The sequence below is a fragment of the Carcharodon carcharias genome, chromosome 16 (assembly GCF_017639515.1).
Source record: "Carcharodon carcharias isolate sCarCar2 chromosome 16, sCarCar2.pri, whole genome shotgun sequence".
NCBI lineage: Eukaryota > Metazoa > Chordata > Chondrichthyes > Lamniformes > Lamnidae > Carcharodon > Carcharodon carcharias.
This window is the reverse complement of record NC_054482.1, coordinates 703,895-717,100: the sequence shown is the minus strand read 5'-3', so window position 1 is coordinate 717,100 and position 13,206 is coordinate 703,895. Positions and strand designations below refer to the sequence as shown.

At 42.8% G+C, this 13,206-nt stretch overlaps 1 protein-coding gene across 4 annotated transcripts in view; it reads right to left on the bottom strand.

Moving 5' to 3' along the window:
* Nucleotides 1–13,206, bottom strand: part of nos1apa (nitric oxide synthase 1 (neuronal) adaptor protein a) — a 441,188-nt gene that overhangs the window by 247,710 nt on the left and 180,272 nt on the right. For 2 of the 4 annotated variants that reach the window (XM_041208009.1, XM_041208011.1), the window contains exons 3-4: nucleotides 8,917–9,009; nucleotides 114–185 (exon numbers count right to left, since the gene is read on the bottom strand). In XM_041208009.1, coding sequence (XP_041063943.1) covers nucleotides 114–185; nucleotides 8,917–9,009 — 165 coding nt within the window. The remainder of the gene's footprint in view (nucleotides 1–113; nucleotides 186–8,916; nucleotides 9,010–13,206) is intronic. The other 2 variants (XM_041208010.1, XM_041208012.1) reach the window with 1 other exon arrangement.

Here is a 13,206-nt window from a genome sequence, read left to right as displayed (position 1 = left end):
ACTAATCATGAAGTATATATGTTTTAAATATATTCTCAAAAATATATTGTTTAAATTAAAACATGTGTAAACAATGTTATAATGTAGCGATTTAATATTCCAAAACGACTTACAAGGAGAGTCATCCAGAATGAAGTCGGGGTCACTCTCCTGTCTTCGTCCTTAGCTTCTAGACTCTTGGCCATCTAAAGTACACAATAATCAACAACACAATTAATAATCCAAGATAGGAAAGCACCCATAGATCACCACAAAAAAATCCTCACTTCTTCTGCAGCCTGCTAACACACTACAAGAAAAAGTGGTACAAAATGTACTTGGTGCTTTGATGAATCAAATTGGGAAAACCTCAAGGGCTGAGGCAAAGGAACAGCAAGCCATCAATACATTAGTTTAAGCATTACTTACAATCAAATATCTCAGTGCTTGACCAGAGAACCATTTTACAACAATGACATTTCCTAAAAATTAATTAGGAACAGCACACCTCTCATATTAATGAAAATTCATCATGGGAGAGTGATGGTATAGTGGTATTGTCACTGTACTAGTAACCCAGAGACCCAGGGTAACAGTCTGGGGACCCGGATTCGAATCCTGCCACAGCAGACGGCAGAATTTTAATTCAATTAAAAAACAAAATTGGGAATTAAAAGTCTAATGATGACCATGAAGCCATTGTAGATTGTTTTAAAATCCCGTCTGGTTCACTAATACCCTTTAGGGAAGGAAACCTGCTGTCCTTACATTGTCTCGCTTACATGCGACTCCAGACCCACAGCAATGTGGCTGGCCCTTAAATGCTCTCTTAGCAAGGGCAATAAATGCTGACCTAGTCACTGACACCCACATCCCATGAGTGAATTTTTTAAAAAATTCTTCCATGTTAAAAATGAAAAAAAATTCCATTCTTAGTGTTTTCCTTTTTCAAATAGGAGATACATTAATTTCCTTCCCTCCTTCATAAAACAGGAAGATCCAAACATCTGTAAAAGCTCCCAAAGCTTAAAATATTGCATCAGGAAAGGGTCAATAAAATGAAGGCAAAACTAAGTCTCAGTTCAACTCATCACCTCCATAAATGAGCAGTGAACAGCACTGATCCCATCCTAGCAGAGGTGTTCTACAGTTGGATGACTGAGTCTGATCTGTCTATAATCAATTCATTTTCACTGTATTTTTAAGACTAAATTAAATCAGAACTCTTTATGCAATCTGAATCATCATTAAACATCTGTATTGTTGGAGCTGTTGTTATGTTTCTTCTGAGCAATACTACATTACAATATCCATTTTGAAATGGTGCATCTTCAAGTGTTTGGAAAGCAAACAAGGATGCCAAAATCTTTGATTTAGAATTGTTATCCTTTAAAACACACAATGCCACTCTGCCAGTGGACACAATTGATAGCAGCAGAGTCATGGACACTTCATACTCTGTTTTGAAAATAACTAGCAAGTTTGGTACCATTTTTGATTCACTTTTTAAGTGTGGAATGCAATAGAAAATCCAATAAAACATTTTAGATAGTCATAAACTCTGTTATTTCTGTGATGAAAGTTAGAATTGAATGTTTCATAACCTTCCCCTCGCTTTATCCCAAGTAGCTTATCTCTGTGTTGTTTACATATCAGCTAAATGCCTGTTGTAGGTGTATAACTGCCATTTTCAATTTATTAGTGGGAAATTACAGTCAAAGTACATGTACTCTGATATAGCTGTACTGGCTCCACAAAGAGCCTGTTGTACTGCATCATTCCCAGTTTAACAGACTTCGGGACCAGTTATCGCAATTCAGGCTGGTAGATTTGAGAAAATAAATGGATGCATGAAACAAGCTGCTTGAGGGTCTCACAGGCTTCCCAATTTCTTTATCTGACAATCACAGCCACCCCAATTAGAAGCGGGTTAAAAGGCTATTGGGACCACTTGCCTGATGGGATCCTGATTGGTGTTGACTAACTTGGCCAGAGTCCAGTGGGAATCGCATCTGCGTCTAAAATCCGGTGGTGTTAAACTTGAGAGTGGTGCAGGAAATGGAGCCAGTCTATTTGAACTACTCCCCCACTCCTTTCCCTCTGACATGGGAAGGATTACCTCTTATCATGGCAGTGGGGATTGGAACCCACGTGATGTAACTGTTGTGTGGCATGTCAATCTCAACATGCTGCTCAGCTTAAAGTGCTGAGTAGAAATCCTAGCTTCTCGGAGAGATAGGAGGATCTAACAAAAGTAAAATACCAGGGCAGAGAAAGCAAAGCAAACACACACTCAAAAGGTTTATCACCTTAGAATAGTCCTTTACTAAAGCGTTACTTCTTCATAATCTTGACTACCAAACATAAATGAAAGTAGGATATCTCAGTTGCAGAGCTTGTTATATTGTTCTCTCAGGAGTCCTTAGAGGAGACCGTTACTTCACAGGTGAATTGATTTTAAAGAATACATATGTCCAATAATTTCCCATATTCCATATTTCTCAGCTACCATTTTGTTCTTAGGACGTTCATGCACAGGGTGTGGGGATGTCTGAAAAATAATGGACATCTGCTGATGTGTTATCACTCTGACAAAGATAACTGAGTTCCGTTCTGCATTTATTAAAGTTCTTCCTCTAAGGATACAGCAGCCTAAATTTTTGCAGAATTGTGGAGTTCCTTGGGAACTTCAAAAATGGCAGGTGGGACCCAGATACAGAAGTCCCGCACCATGTCCAACAGGTCATATTCTCGCTAGGGAAAGAGTAAAGAATGTGAATCACACATAAGGGAAACTCAAACTCAGCAGGGTCATTTTTAACTCATTGTCGAGTTCAAACAGATCCCATTTTCGCCGGAGCAAGGATCTTCTCCTGCATTGTGGGAATCACGCATTTTTAGAGTAGAGTAAATGCTCATGAAGGATGGGAAAGGTCTGTGGAACAGTTATGCTGTCAAGTTATTTAAATCTCATGTCCTTTATAAATGTAGAAAAAGAAACAGTCTGCCTTGTTCCAGGAGTTGAATCGCATTTGTGCTGCAGTTTCAATTGCTTTTTGTTGGCATAACCCTAAGTGTTATCATTATTAGTGCTTGACTGCTTTCCATATCCTATCTATCACAGTGGTCGGGCCGGGGTGGGGTGGGTGTGTGTGTGTGTGTGTGTGTGTGTAGGGAGGGGAGGTGGCTGTATGTTCAGAGTTTGATTGACAGCTCAAAGAGGTTATTAAATGATTAGTTGTCTTTAATGTGGGGTTACAAATACAAATGTTTGTTTTTATATTGTATTGAGTATTTGAGGGAACTTATATGTATTCAATGAGTTTTTATCAATGAGTGTTTTTTTAAGACATGGTGAATATGGATACCTAGAACTTTATTTCATCTCAGCATAGCTCCCAAGGTCTGCGTGAGTTGGTATGGAGGGTGTAAGGGGAAAGGGTGGTGGGGCATAAGTTGGAATACGGGCTATAAGGAGCCATGGGGGTAGCTGGTGGAATCACCCTAATTTGGCATGGGCTGATAAGGGGTCATGGGGGTGGTTGGGTTTATGGGTTGGCACTAAGTGGCCTGGGGCTATAAGGAGCCACAGGGTTAGTGGGGATGTGGGTTGGCATGAGTTGGTACATATGGGCATGGACCGTGGATATGGGGTTGAGTCCCAGAGGGACTAATAGTTAATAAAACAACTGTGATAAAGTCCCAGGGAACTGACGCAGGCCTTTTAGACAGCACTCAGCAGCCTGTGACCATCTCTGATCTGAGTCCGGTGGGTAGCCGATTCTATCACTCACCCGCTCGGCGCCCCCCACCCCAATCCAGGCCAGTGACTGTGCTTCTAACATAGTGAGACGGATAGTCCAGAAATCATTGGGCTAAGGTTCTCAGAAGTGGGCTAAAAGCTTAAAAAACTGATCATTGCCATCATTCATTACAAGAAGAGAAATGAGTTGGATGCAAGGACATCAGCTTCTTGCTTTCTCACATTTGCACAGTTAACACAAGAGTGGAAGTATAGACTATAATTAACCTAGACACTGCTTCTAATTGGAAGTGCCAGTGTGATGGTCCCTGTGTTGGCCTCCCCACTGTCACATCTAATGACTGTTTTTGGCTAACAAATAAATTGGAAAGACAACAGGGGCTACGAGTCTTACCTGATTTACCTATCTTTGAGCAACCATCACTGCTTTTTACACCAAAAGGCTATTCTGCTCATTAACTGTCACGTTGCTTCGCTTTGTAGGTTAAAAGTAAATTTGGATCAGCCATTTAAAAAGAGCTTGTGTGTTCCAGTTGATAATAACTGAATGTTTGACTGCACTAATGTGCCTCCCTTACATCACATACCATTCACAGGGTCATTATAACCTTAGTAGGCCACCTTTGGGCTTGTTCAGTTGCTGGAACAGCCTGTTTTGTATCCTTTACTATGACACTGTGTCTTATTCACCTTCAGTATGAGATAGCACTGTATATTCTGCCGTGTGGCTTCTCACAGCCATATTCTTAAGTTTCAGTAAAAACAGAGATAAAACTAATGGGATTAATATCAGCAAACTGTAACCAGTGGGGAGCCACAGGGACTAGTGCTGGGGTCGCAACTATTAACAACCTATAGTAATGACTTGGAAGAAGTATGTTGTAGCCAAATTTGCTGGTGACATGAATATAGGCAGGAAAGCAAGCTATGAGGAGGATGCAAAAAGTCTGCAAAGAGATAAGTTAAGTGAGTGGCAGATGAGGTATAATGTGAGAAAACGTGAGGTTGCCCACTTTGGTAGAAAGAATAGAAAAGCAGAATATTATCTAAATGAAGAGAGACTACAGATGTTGCGATGCAGAGGGTCTGGGTATGAATCATAAAAAGTTAGTACGCAAGTACAGCAAACAATTAGGAAGGCAAATGGTACATTGGCCTTTATTGAAAGGAGGGGTGGAGTATAAATGTAGGGAAGTCTTGCTACAACTGTACAGGACATTCGTGAGACTGTGCCTGGAGTACTGCATATAGCAGTTTCCCAAGTTAAGGAGGCATATGCATGCATTGAAGGGAGATCAGAGGAGGTTCACTCAGTTGATTGCTGCGATGAAGGGATTGTCTTATGAGGAAAGGTTGAGCCTCTCCTTGGAGATTAGATGAAGTGAGAGATGATCTTATTGAAACATATAAGGCTCTGAGGGGACTTGGCAGGGTAGATACTGAGAGGATATTTCCTCTCATGAGGAAACTAGGGGGAACCATTTCAGAATAAGGGGTCTCCCATACAAGACGGAGATGAAGAGGAATTTCTTCTCTCAATGGGTTACTGGTCTTTGGGATTCTCTTTTCAAGAGAGCAGGGGAGGCTGAGTCATTGAATATGTTCAAGGCTGAGTTAGACAGATTTTTGTTCTACAAGGGAATCAAGGGGCCAGGTAGGTAGGTGGAGTTGAGGCCACAGTCAGATCGGGTATTATCTCTTTGAATGGCAGAGCAGGCTCGAGGGGTCGAATGACCTATTCCTGCTCTTACATCTTATGCTCTCCCGTTCTCCAAAAGAATGCCTATTTCTGGCTTCAGATAAAAAAGGGCCAGAGATCCTTTACGCTGCACCTGGATTTCTGGGTCCTCACCAGGAGAGTGGTGCAGAGTGGGGAGGAGGGGGCCAGAGATGAGGGTGGGAGCTAGACCTCCAACCGCAACAGATACAGACCCAGCATTGAATTAAAAGATGCAAAGCAGTTTTTTCAATGTCTGTTTCATACAGCATCATCAATGGAAGGCAGAGCAGCTCAAGAAGATAAAAACAAAAATACCTGGAAAAGCTCAGCAGGTCTGGCAGCATCTGCGGAGAGGAGTACAGTTAATGTTTCCAGTCCGTATGACTTAACAGAACTAAGGAAAAATAGAAAAGAGGTGAAATATAAGCTGGTTTAAGGGGATGGGGGGTGGGACAGGTAGAGCTGGATAGAGGGCCAGTGATATGTGGAGATAACCAAAAGATGTCACAGACAAAAGGACAAAGAGGTGTTGACGGTGGTGATATTATCTAAGGAATGTGCTAATTAAGGGTAGAAAGCAGGACGAGCAAGGTACAGAGAGCCCTAGTGGGGGTGGGGTGGGGTGGGGTGAAGGAATTGAAAAAGGCAAAAAGGTAGAGATAAAACAATGGATGGAAATACATTAAAAAATAATGGAAATAGGTGGGAAAAGAAAAATCTATATAAATTATTGGAAAAAAAGGGGGATCGGAAAGGGGGTGGGGATGGAGGAGAGAGTTCATGATCTAAAATTGTTGAACTCAATATTCAGTCCGGAAGGCTGTAAAGTGCCTAGTCGGAAGATGAGGTGCTGTTCCTCCAGTTTGCGTTGAGCTTCACTGGAACAATGCAGCAGGCCAAGGACAGACATGTGGGCATGAGAGCAGGGTGGGGTGTTGAAATAGCAAGCGACAGGGAGGTCTGGGTACAGACCGAAGGTGTGCTGCAAAGTGGTCACCCAGTCTGCGTTTGGTCTCTCCAATGTAGAGGAAACCGCATTGGCAGCAACGAATGCAGTAGCCTAAGTTGAGGGAAGTGCAAGTGAAATGCTGCTTCACTTGAAAGGAGTGTTTAGGCCCTTGGACAGTGAGGAGAGAGGAAGTGAAGGGGCAGGTGTTACATCTTCTGCGGTTGCATGGGAAGGTGCTGTGGGAGGGGGTTGAGGTGTAGGGGGTGATGGAGGAATGGACCAGGGTGTCCCGGAGGGAATGATCCCTACGGAATACCGCTGGGGGCATGAAGAGAAGATGTGTTTGGTGGTGGTATCATGCTGGAGTTGGCGGAAATGGCGGAGGATGATCCTTTGAATGCGGAGGCTGGTGGGGTGATAAGTGAGGACAAGGGGGACCCTATCATGTTTCTGGGAGGGAGAGGAAAGTGTGAGGGTGGATGCACGGGAGATGGGCCGGACACAGTTGAGGGCCCTGTCAACCACCGTGGGTGGAAAACCTCAGTTAAGGAAGAAGGAAGACATGTCAGAGGAACTGTTTTTGAAGGTAGCATCATCGGAACAGATGCGACGGAGGCGAAGGAACTGAGAGAATGGGATGGAGTCCTTACAGGAAGCGGGGTGTGAGGAGCTGTAGTCGAGGCAGCTGTGGGAGTTAGTAGGCTTGTAATGGATATTGGTGGACAGTCTATCACCAGAAACTGAGACAGAGAGGTCAAGGAAGGGAAGGGAAGTGTCAGAGATGGACCATGTGAAAATGATGGAGGGGTGGAAATTGGAAGCAAAATTAATAAACTTTTCCAGGACCAGACGAGAACATGAAGCAGCACCGAAGTAATCATCGATGTACCGGAGAAAGAGTTGTGGGAGGGGGCCGGAGTAGGACTGGAACAAGAAATGTTCCACATACCCCATAAAGAGACAGGCATAACTGGGGCCCATGCGGGTACCCATAGCCACACCTTTTATTTGGAGGAAGTGAGAGGAGTTGAAGGAGAAATTGTTCAGTGTGAGAACAAGTTCAGCCAGATGGAGGAGAGTAGTGGTGGATGGGGATTGTTCGGGCCTCTGTTCGAGGAAGAAGCTAAGGGCCCTCAGACCATCCAGGTGGGGGATAGAGGTGTAGAGGGATTGGACGTCCATGGTGAAGAGGAAGCGGTTGGGGCCAGGGAACTGGGAATTGTTGATATGATGTAGGGTGCCAGAGGAATCACGGATGTAGGTGGGAAGGGACTGGACAAGGGAAAAGAGAATGGTGTCAAGATAGCAGGAAATGAGTTCTGTGGGGCAGGAACAGGCTGACACGATCGGTCTGCTGGGACTGTCCTGTTTGTGGATTTTGGGTAGGAGGTAGAAGCGGGCCGTCCGAGGTTTAGAGACTATCAGGTTGGAAGCTGTGGGAGGAAGATCTCCAGAGGAGATGAGGTCAGTGACAGTCCTGGAAACAATGGCTTGATGTTCAGTGGTGGGGTCATGGTCCAGGGAGAGGTAGGAGGAAGTGTCTGCGAGTTGACGCTCAGCCTCCGCGAGGTAGAGGTCAGTGTGCCAGACAACAACAGCACCAACCTTGTCAGCGGGTTTGATGACAATGTCAGGGTTGGACCTGAGAGAAGGGAGTGCAGTAAGTTCAGAGAGAGACAGGTTAGAGTGGGTGAGAGGAGCAGAGAAATTGAGATGACTAATGTCACGCCAACAGTTCTCAATGAAAAGATCAAGAGAAGGTAAGAATCCAGAGGGAGGGGTCCAGGTGGAGGGAGAATATTGGAGGTGGCTGAAAGGATCCTCAAGAAGATGTTGATAGGTTTGATCAGAAGATCTGAGGAATTGGGCAGTAAGTTAAAGACGACCAAAACTGGGAAGTTGGGATAGTTTAGCTACTTTCTTCATTTGGGGCTCAGGCTTCTATCTGTGAAGAGGCCAAGCTGCATTCTACTTGAATAACCAATAACACATCCACACCCTAAACTGCACCTGGCCATCCGGCAGGGCTTTTTGTTTTCGCACAAAGTGTCAAAATATAACTGGAAAGTTCTTTAAAATAATTCAGGCTTGATGCAGAGCACCTGAAGCCTCCACTTCCCAAGTGCCTCTCGTAATTGTTAACAGTTTCACCTGAATCAGAGCGACCAATAACAATCCCATCACTTTGCAGATGTACTAGATGGATAGTGGCATGTGTAAACAGATGTCACAATCAATCATCAACACAGCCAAGGACCAAGACCTTTACGAGCTCTGTCAGCGACCAAAGCAGAGTCCTATAAATACGCAAGAGGTCAAATGTCTAAGCAGCTATAGCAATTGTAAATGAATAGGTCCTACAGCAAATTGCTTCTAGCTGCACACAATGACACAAGAGAACTGGAAAACATGAACCTCCAGTAGATGATGATTGAAAGCTTCATCATGACAGGGCATGGCTTTGCTATAAATCACTACCTCAAAGATAGCTCAAGGTGAACCCACCTTCTTCTTCTTTCTGAGGAGGACTTTGACACCATCCACTGATACCATTATATTCACTTTCTTTTTCTTGATGTTCTTGGCTTTGAATTCATACTGAAATAAAAAGGGATGGAAGAGCTATATTAATAAGTGATGCCATCCTTAACCATCAGCAAAAATATGGAGAATGTTATTTTCATCATTTCCCTTGAAGATTTAAAACAAACCTGTGAAGCCTGCCTTCATCCCACCCCTTATATCTCCCCCCCACCCCGGCTACTTATAAATAGCAATGGCATAATATGTTCCAATGCCTTGTGCCGGAGTGTTGGTGGGTCACAAGGTTTTACTCATGGTCCTTCCACGTGGCAGGTGCATTGGGTAAAGATATTTGTCCCATAGGAGGAGGGATTTACACTGGGCCACAATCACTGGCTCACAGCAGCCAGGTGCCATACCTTAACAGGGCACTTTGCTGTGGGTCAAGAACATGGCTCATCACCACCTTCTGTGGGTGATTAGGAATGGGCAGCAAATGCTAGCATTGCCAGCACTGTTCGCACCCCATGAAAAGAATATCAAAAACTTGTAAAAGATTATTTTTAATACATCCAACTTAATATAAAGGTTAAGACACGATTTGAAGTATGCATCCAGGCCATCATTTTACTCCTTCCTTGTGGAAGATTAATGGCAATGACCTTTAATTATCGCGTATGAACAGCGCAGAGAGTCATGAGGCAGGATAGCGCCACAGATGGGGAATTGGCTTTGCATTATTGTGGTAGCTTTGTTAGAGATTAGTAAAGCTTCTGCAGCAGTAAACAAAGTAAACATTAATAACGGAAACAAAGCTCCTTGCCTGCGATGCTCAAGCGAGTTAATCCACGAATAGCTGAAGTCCCAGATTCTATTTCAATTTTTGCTACACCAGTAAGGAAGCTATAGTTGGGCTGAGTGCTGCTGAATTAGTGAGGGGTTGACTGACCAGAGTTCCTGCTTCTGTTCTCTGTACTTTAACCCTTGCCAGAAGTGCCAACAACAAAATATAAAAATTGGTGGGTAGCAGTGAGCTTGAGCTGCCAGTACGAGGTCATCATTGTCAGTCAGCGGGTCCTAATGATTGGTCAGTACATTCATGGTTACAATGGCAGAATCAACAACTGCCATTTATCAACAGCTTTAATGTTTAAAATAAATATTTTTAAGCGCTTCATGGAAGGCACAAGGGAAAATGGATACTGAGACTAAAAAGATTAGAAAGAGTGTCCAAAGGCTTGACTGAAGTGTTGGGTTTTCAGGAGATTTGTTTTTTAAAAAAAGGAAAGAGAGGTGGAGAAGAACAGTTTAGAGAAGCAACTACGAAGAATAGATCACAGGAAGTGCTGTTATCAAACAGATGTTGGAGTAAAGGGAATGCACAAGAGACTTGAGTCAGAGGCATTAAAATTCTGGGGTGTGCAGTTGTTATTAGGGCAGGAGGATGCTACAGGTGATAAAGAGCAAGGTGATGGGGCGATGTTGGGCGAGGAATTTAGCTGTCATTCCCAATGCCTCGAAATTAATGTACATCATGAAGGAATGAGGTGATGGGTGGGCAGGGTGTCGTGAAGATCTGCTTTATGCCAAATAATGATGTTTAATCCACCAGCTAGAAATCTGAATTGCACATTTAAAATAGACTTTTTAAACACACAGAAACTAAAGTGATTCGAACTCATAGCCCAAGATGGATCACATTCCAATTCATTGGAGTGGAGTCAGTCTGTCTGCAAAATCCATCAAAGACAATGACTTCAGGGGAGTGTTGACAACTCACATCTCCTGTCTCATTAGCAAGGCATCTATGACAATCACCTGAGGTATTCAACTGTTGGAGACTGGCCATTAAGACAAATCGTTCAGCCACAGACTCTGACTCAGTTAGCTTCCAGACCCAAGCTAATCACAGACAATAGCTTTTTTTAAATCCCCCTGGAAATTGGAGAAGGAAGTTCACATGACAAGCCAACCATTTGTATGTTTTAAGTACATGATTTATCAGCAACATTGAGGACTGGCAGGTTGGGGAGAAGATCTAAGTAGGATCACTCCTACCACCTGTCCTCTCCAACCCACCTGGTAAGCTTTAAGCCCTGTTTGCTAACTGTGATTATCCAGGGATGCCTTGGTGCAGATAAAGATTTCTTAAAGCAGTCCAATCCAGCACTACCATCTCCCAAAGAACAACTAACTCAGTCATCCAAATCTTTAAATTGGAAGCATCAGGACCATTGAATGCAGCCTGAAGACAGTTGAGTCACCAAACCACAGACTGCATACTCTTTTACTTCTTTAAAAATGGACTCTAATTTGGCTGACTCATCCTTTCCCACTCTAATCAGTATTTGTGTGTGTGTGTGTGTGTGTGAGCTTCAAGTTTGTGTGTGTGAAAGTTAGTATGTACTTTATTATTTAACTTAGATCAGTTTGAGTATAATAAAGCTAACCTCTTTCTTTGTTAAGCTCAGGGAAATCTGTCCTATTGGTTCTTTTATGACCACGTGCATAAATTGTTAATTCTCACTGAATTGGCAAATAGATCCTCTTAAAACAAAAAACCTGTTGTGGTCAAACAAGGGGGTAGGCAAAGACGGGGAGCCATTCACCCCTCCTCACCTGGTCCTAACAAGGGCAAGATGTGCGGTAGAGTTTGAAACAAGTTGTCAGTTCTCGAGTTTGTATTTTGGGAGGACAACAAAGAGAGAGTTGAAAATGCTGAGTCAGGTTGCAGGCAATAGAAGAAATAAGGTCATAAGCACCAATCTGAAGGGACAGAAGTATCAGCAAGTATGAGAATACTTCATAAATACTGACCAGTCTAGACTGAGTTGTAATTATTAGCTGGTAGGAAGGAAGGTTCTAAATGTCCACAAGTAATGCCCAGAATAGCTAATGTTCAAAGTGCCAGGCATCATATATAGATCTTGGCTATTTTGAAGCATCACTACATGTGAATATGCCTGAACTGTCACTGGCACTGACATGCCCCTATCACTTGGGTGAATAATGATAAGACAATGACTGCATTAATATCAGCTGCCCTTGAATTCAAGAGTGCACCCAGTGTTAATGAAAATCAGTCTTAATATATTCTAAGGAATACAAGCAATAGTAATTCATTACAAATAAAACAGCATATTTCCTTTAGCATCATTTAACATTGAAAAGATTGTGACTGTAAAGTAGAACTTGCTGTCCCTCAAGCTGATTATCTGCATTCCATTAATCCTGAAGCATAGCAGATGTCAATATGTTAAGTCGCACCAGTCTGACACAAATTAGTTCATTCAGGCTTGAAAATAAGCTTATTCAGGTGAGCAAAGGTTGACAAATGCATTTCCTCTCTTTGGTTTCCTAATTCTCAAACCTTCCACTTGCAAAGCCTGAATCCTTTGCATGTTTTAATGAGTTAACACTACTTCCGAAGGAAGTGAGCAATGATAATCTGGTTGAAACATTCTACAGAGAGATGGGTAAATATTATATAGTTAACGATGATGTATAGAAATTATGAATTGTGAATGCCAATCCAGTCAGACCACTGAAGTTTAATCTTTAGCAAAAGTCAAGTTTAGTCCGTATTGTTGAGATCAATGGGCAGGCATCAGGAAACTGAAGGACACTGCAGCCATTTAAGGATGTTCTGTTCGTAGCTTGAATAATGACAAAGGCTTCTGAGAGTGCCTGTTATAGTAGTCAATAATTGTAGTCTTATGTATGTGCAAGAAACCTTTTATTTTGGTAATAAATATTTTATTTTACTTTTTAAAATCTCTAAAGGTCTTGGTGGACTCATAACTTTTAAATTCAGTGCACACATATTTTCGTAATAAATACAAATTGCAAAACAATTGTGATAATGCAACCAAGTTTTCTTGTGGATTTTGGTTTGCCTGGCACACATCATCTGCAGGAGTGCATGTTTAAGGTGGTGGATGGGGAGTCGCTCAAGTGGGCTGCTTTGTCCTTGATGTCGAGTGCCTTGAACGCTGTTGTTGCTGCACTCATCAATGCAGGTGGGGATTATTCCATCATGCTCCTTTTGCCTCGTAGATGGTGGGCAGGTTTTGGGGAGTGAGGAGGCAAATTACTTGCTGCAAAATTCCCAGCTTCTGACCTGCTCTTGTAGCCACAGTATTTGTATGGCTGGTCCTGTCCAGCTTCTGGTCAATAGTAACCCCACAGGACGTTGATGGTGAAGTGTCTGTAATGGTAATGCCGTTGAATATCAAGGGAAGGTGGTTAGTTGTTGGGGGTGGTAATTGCCTA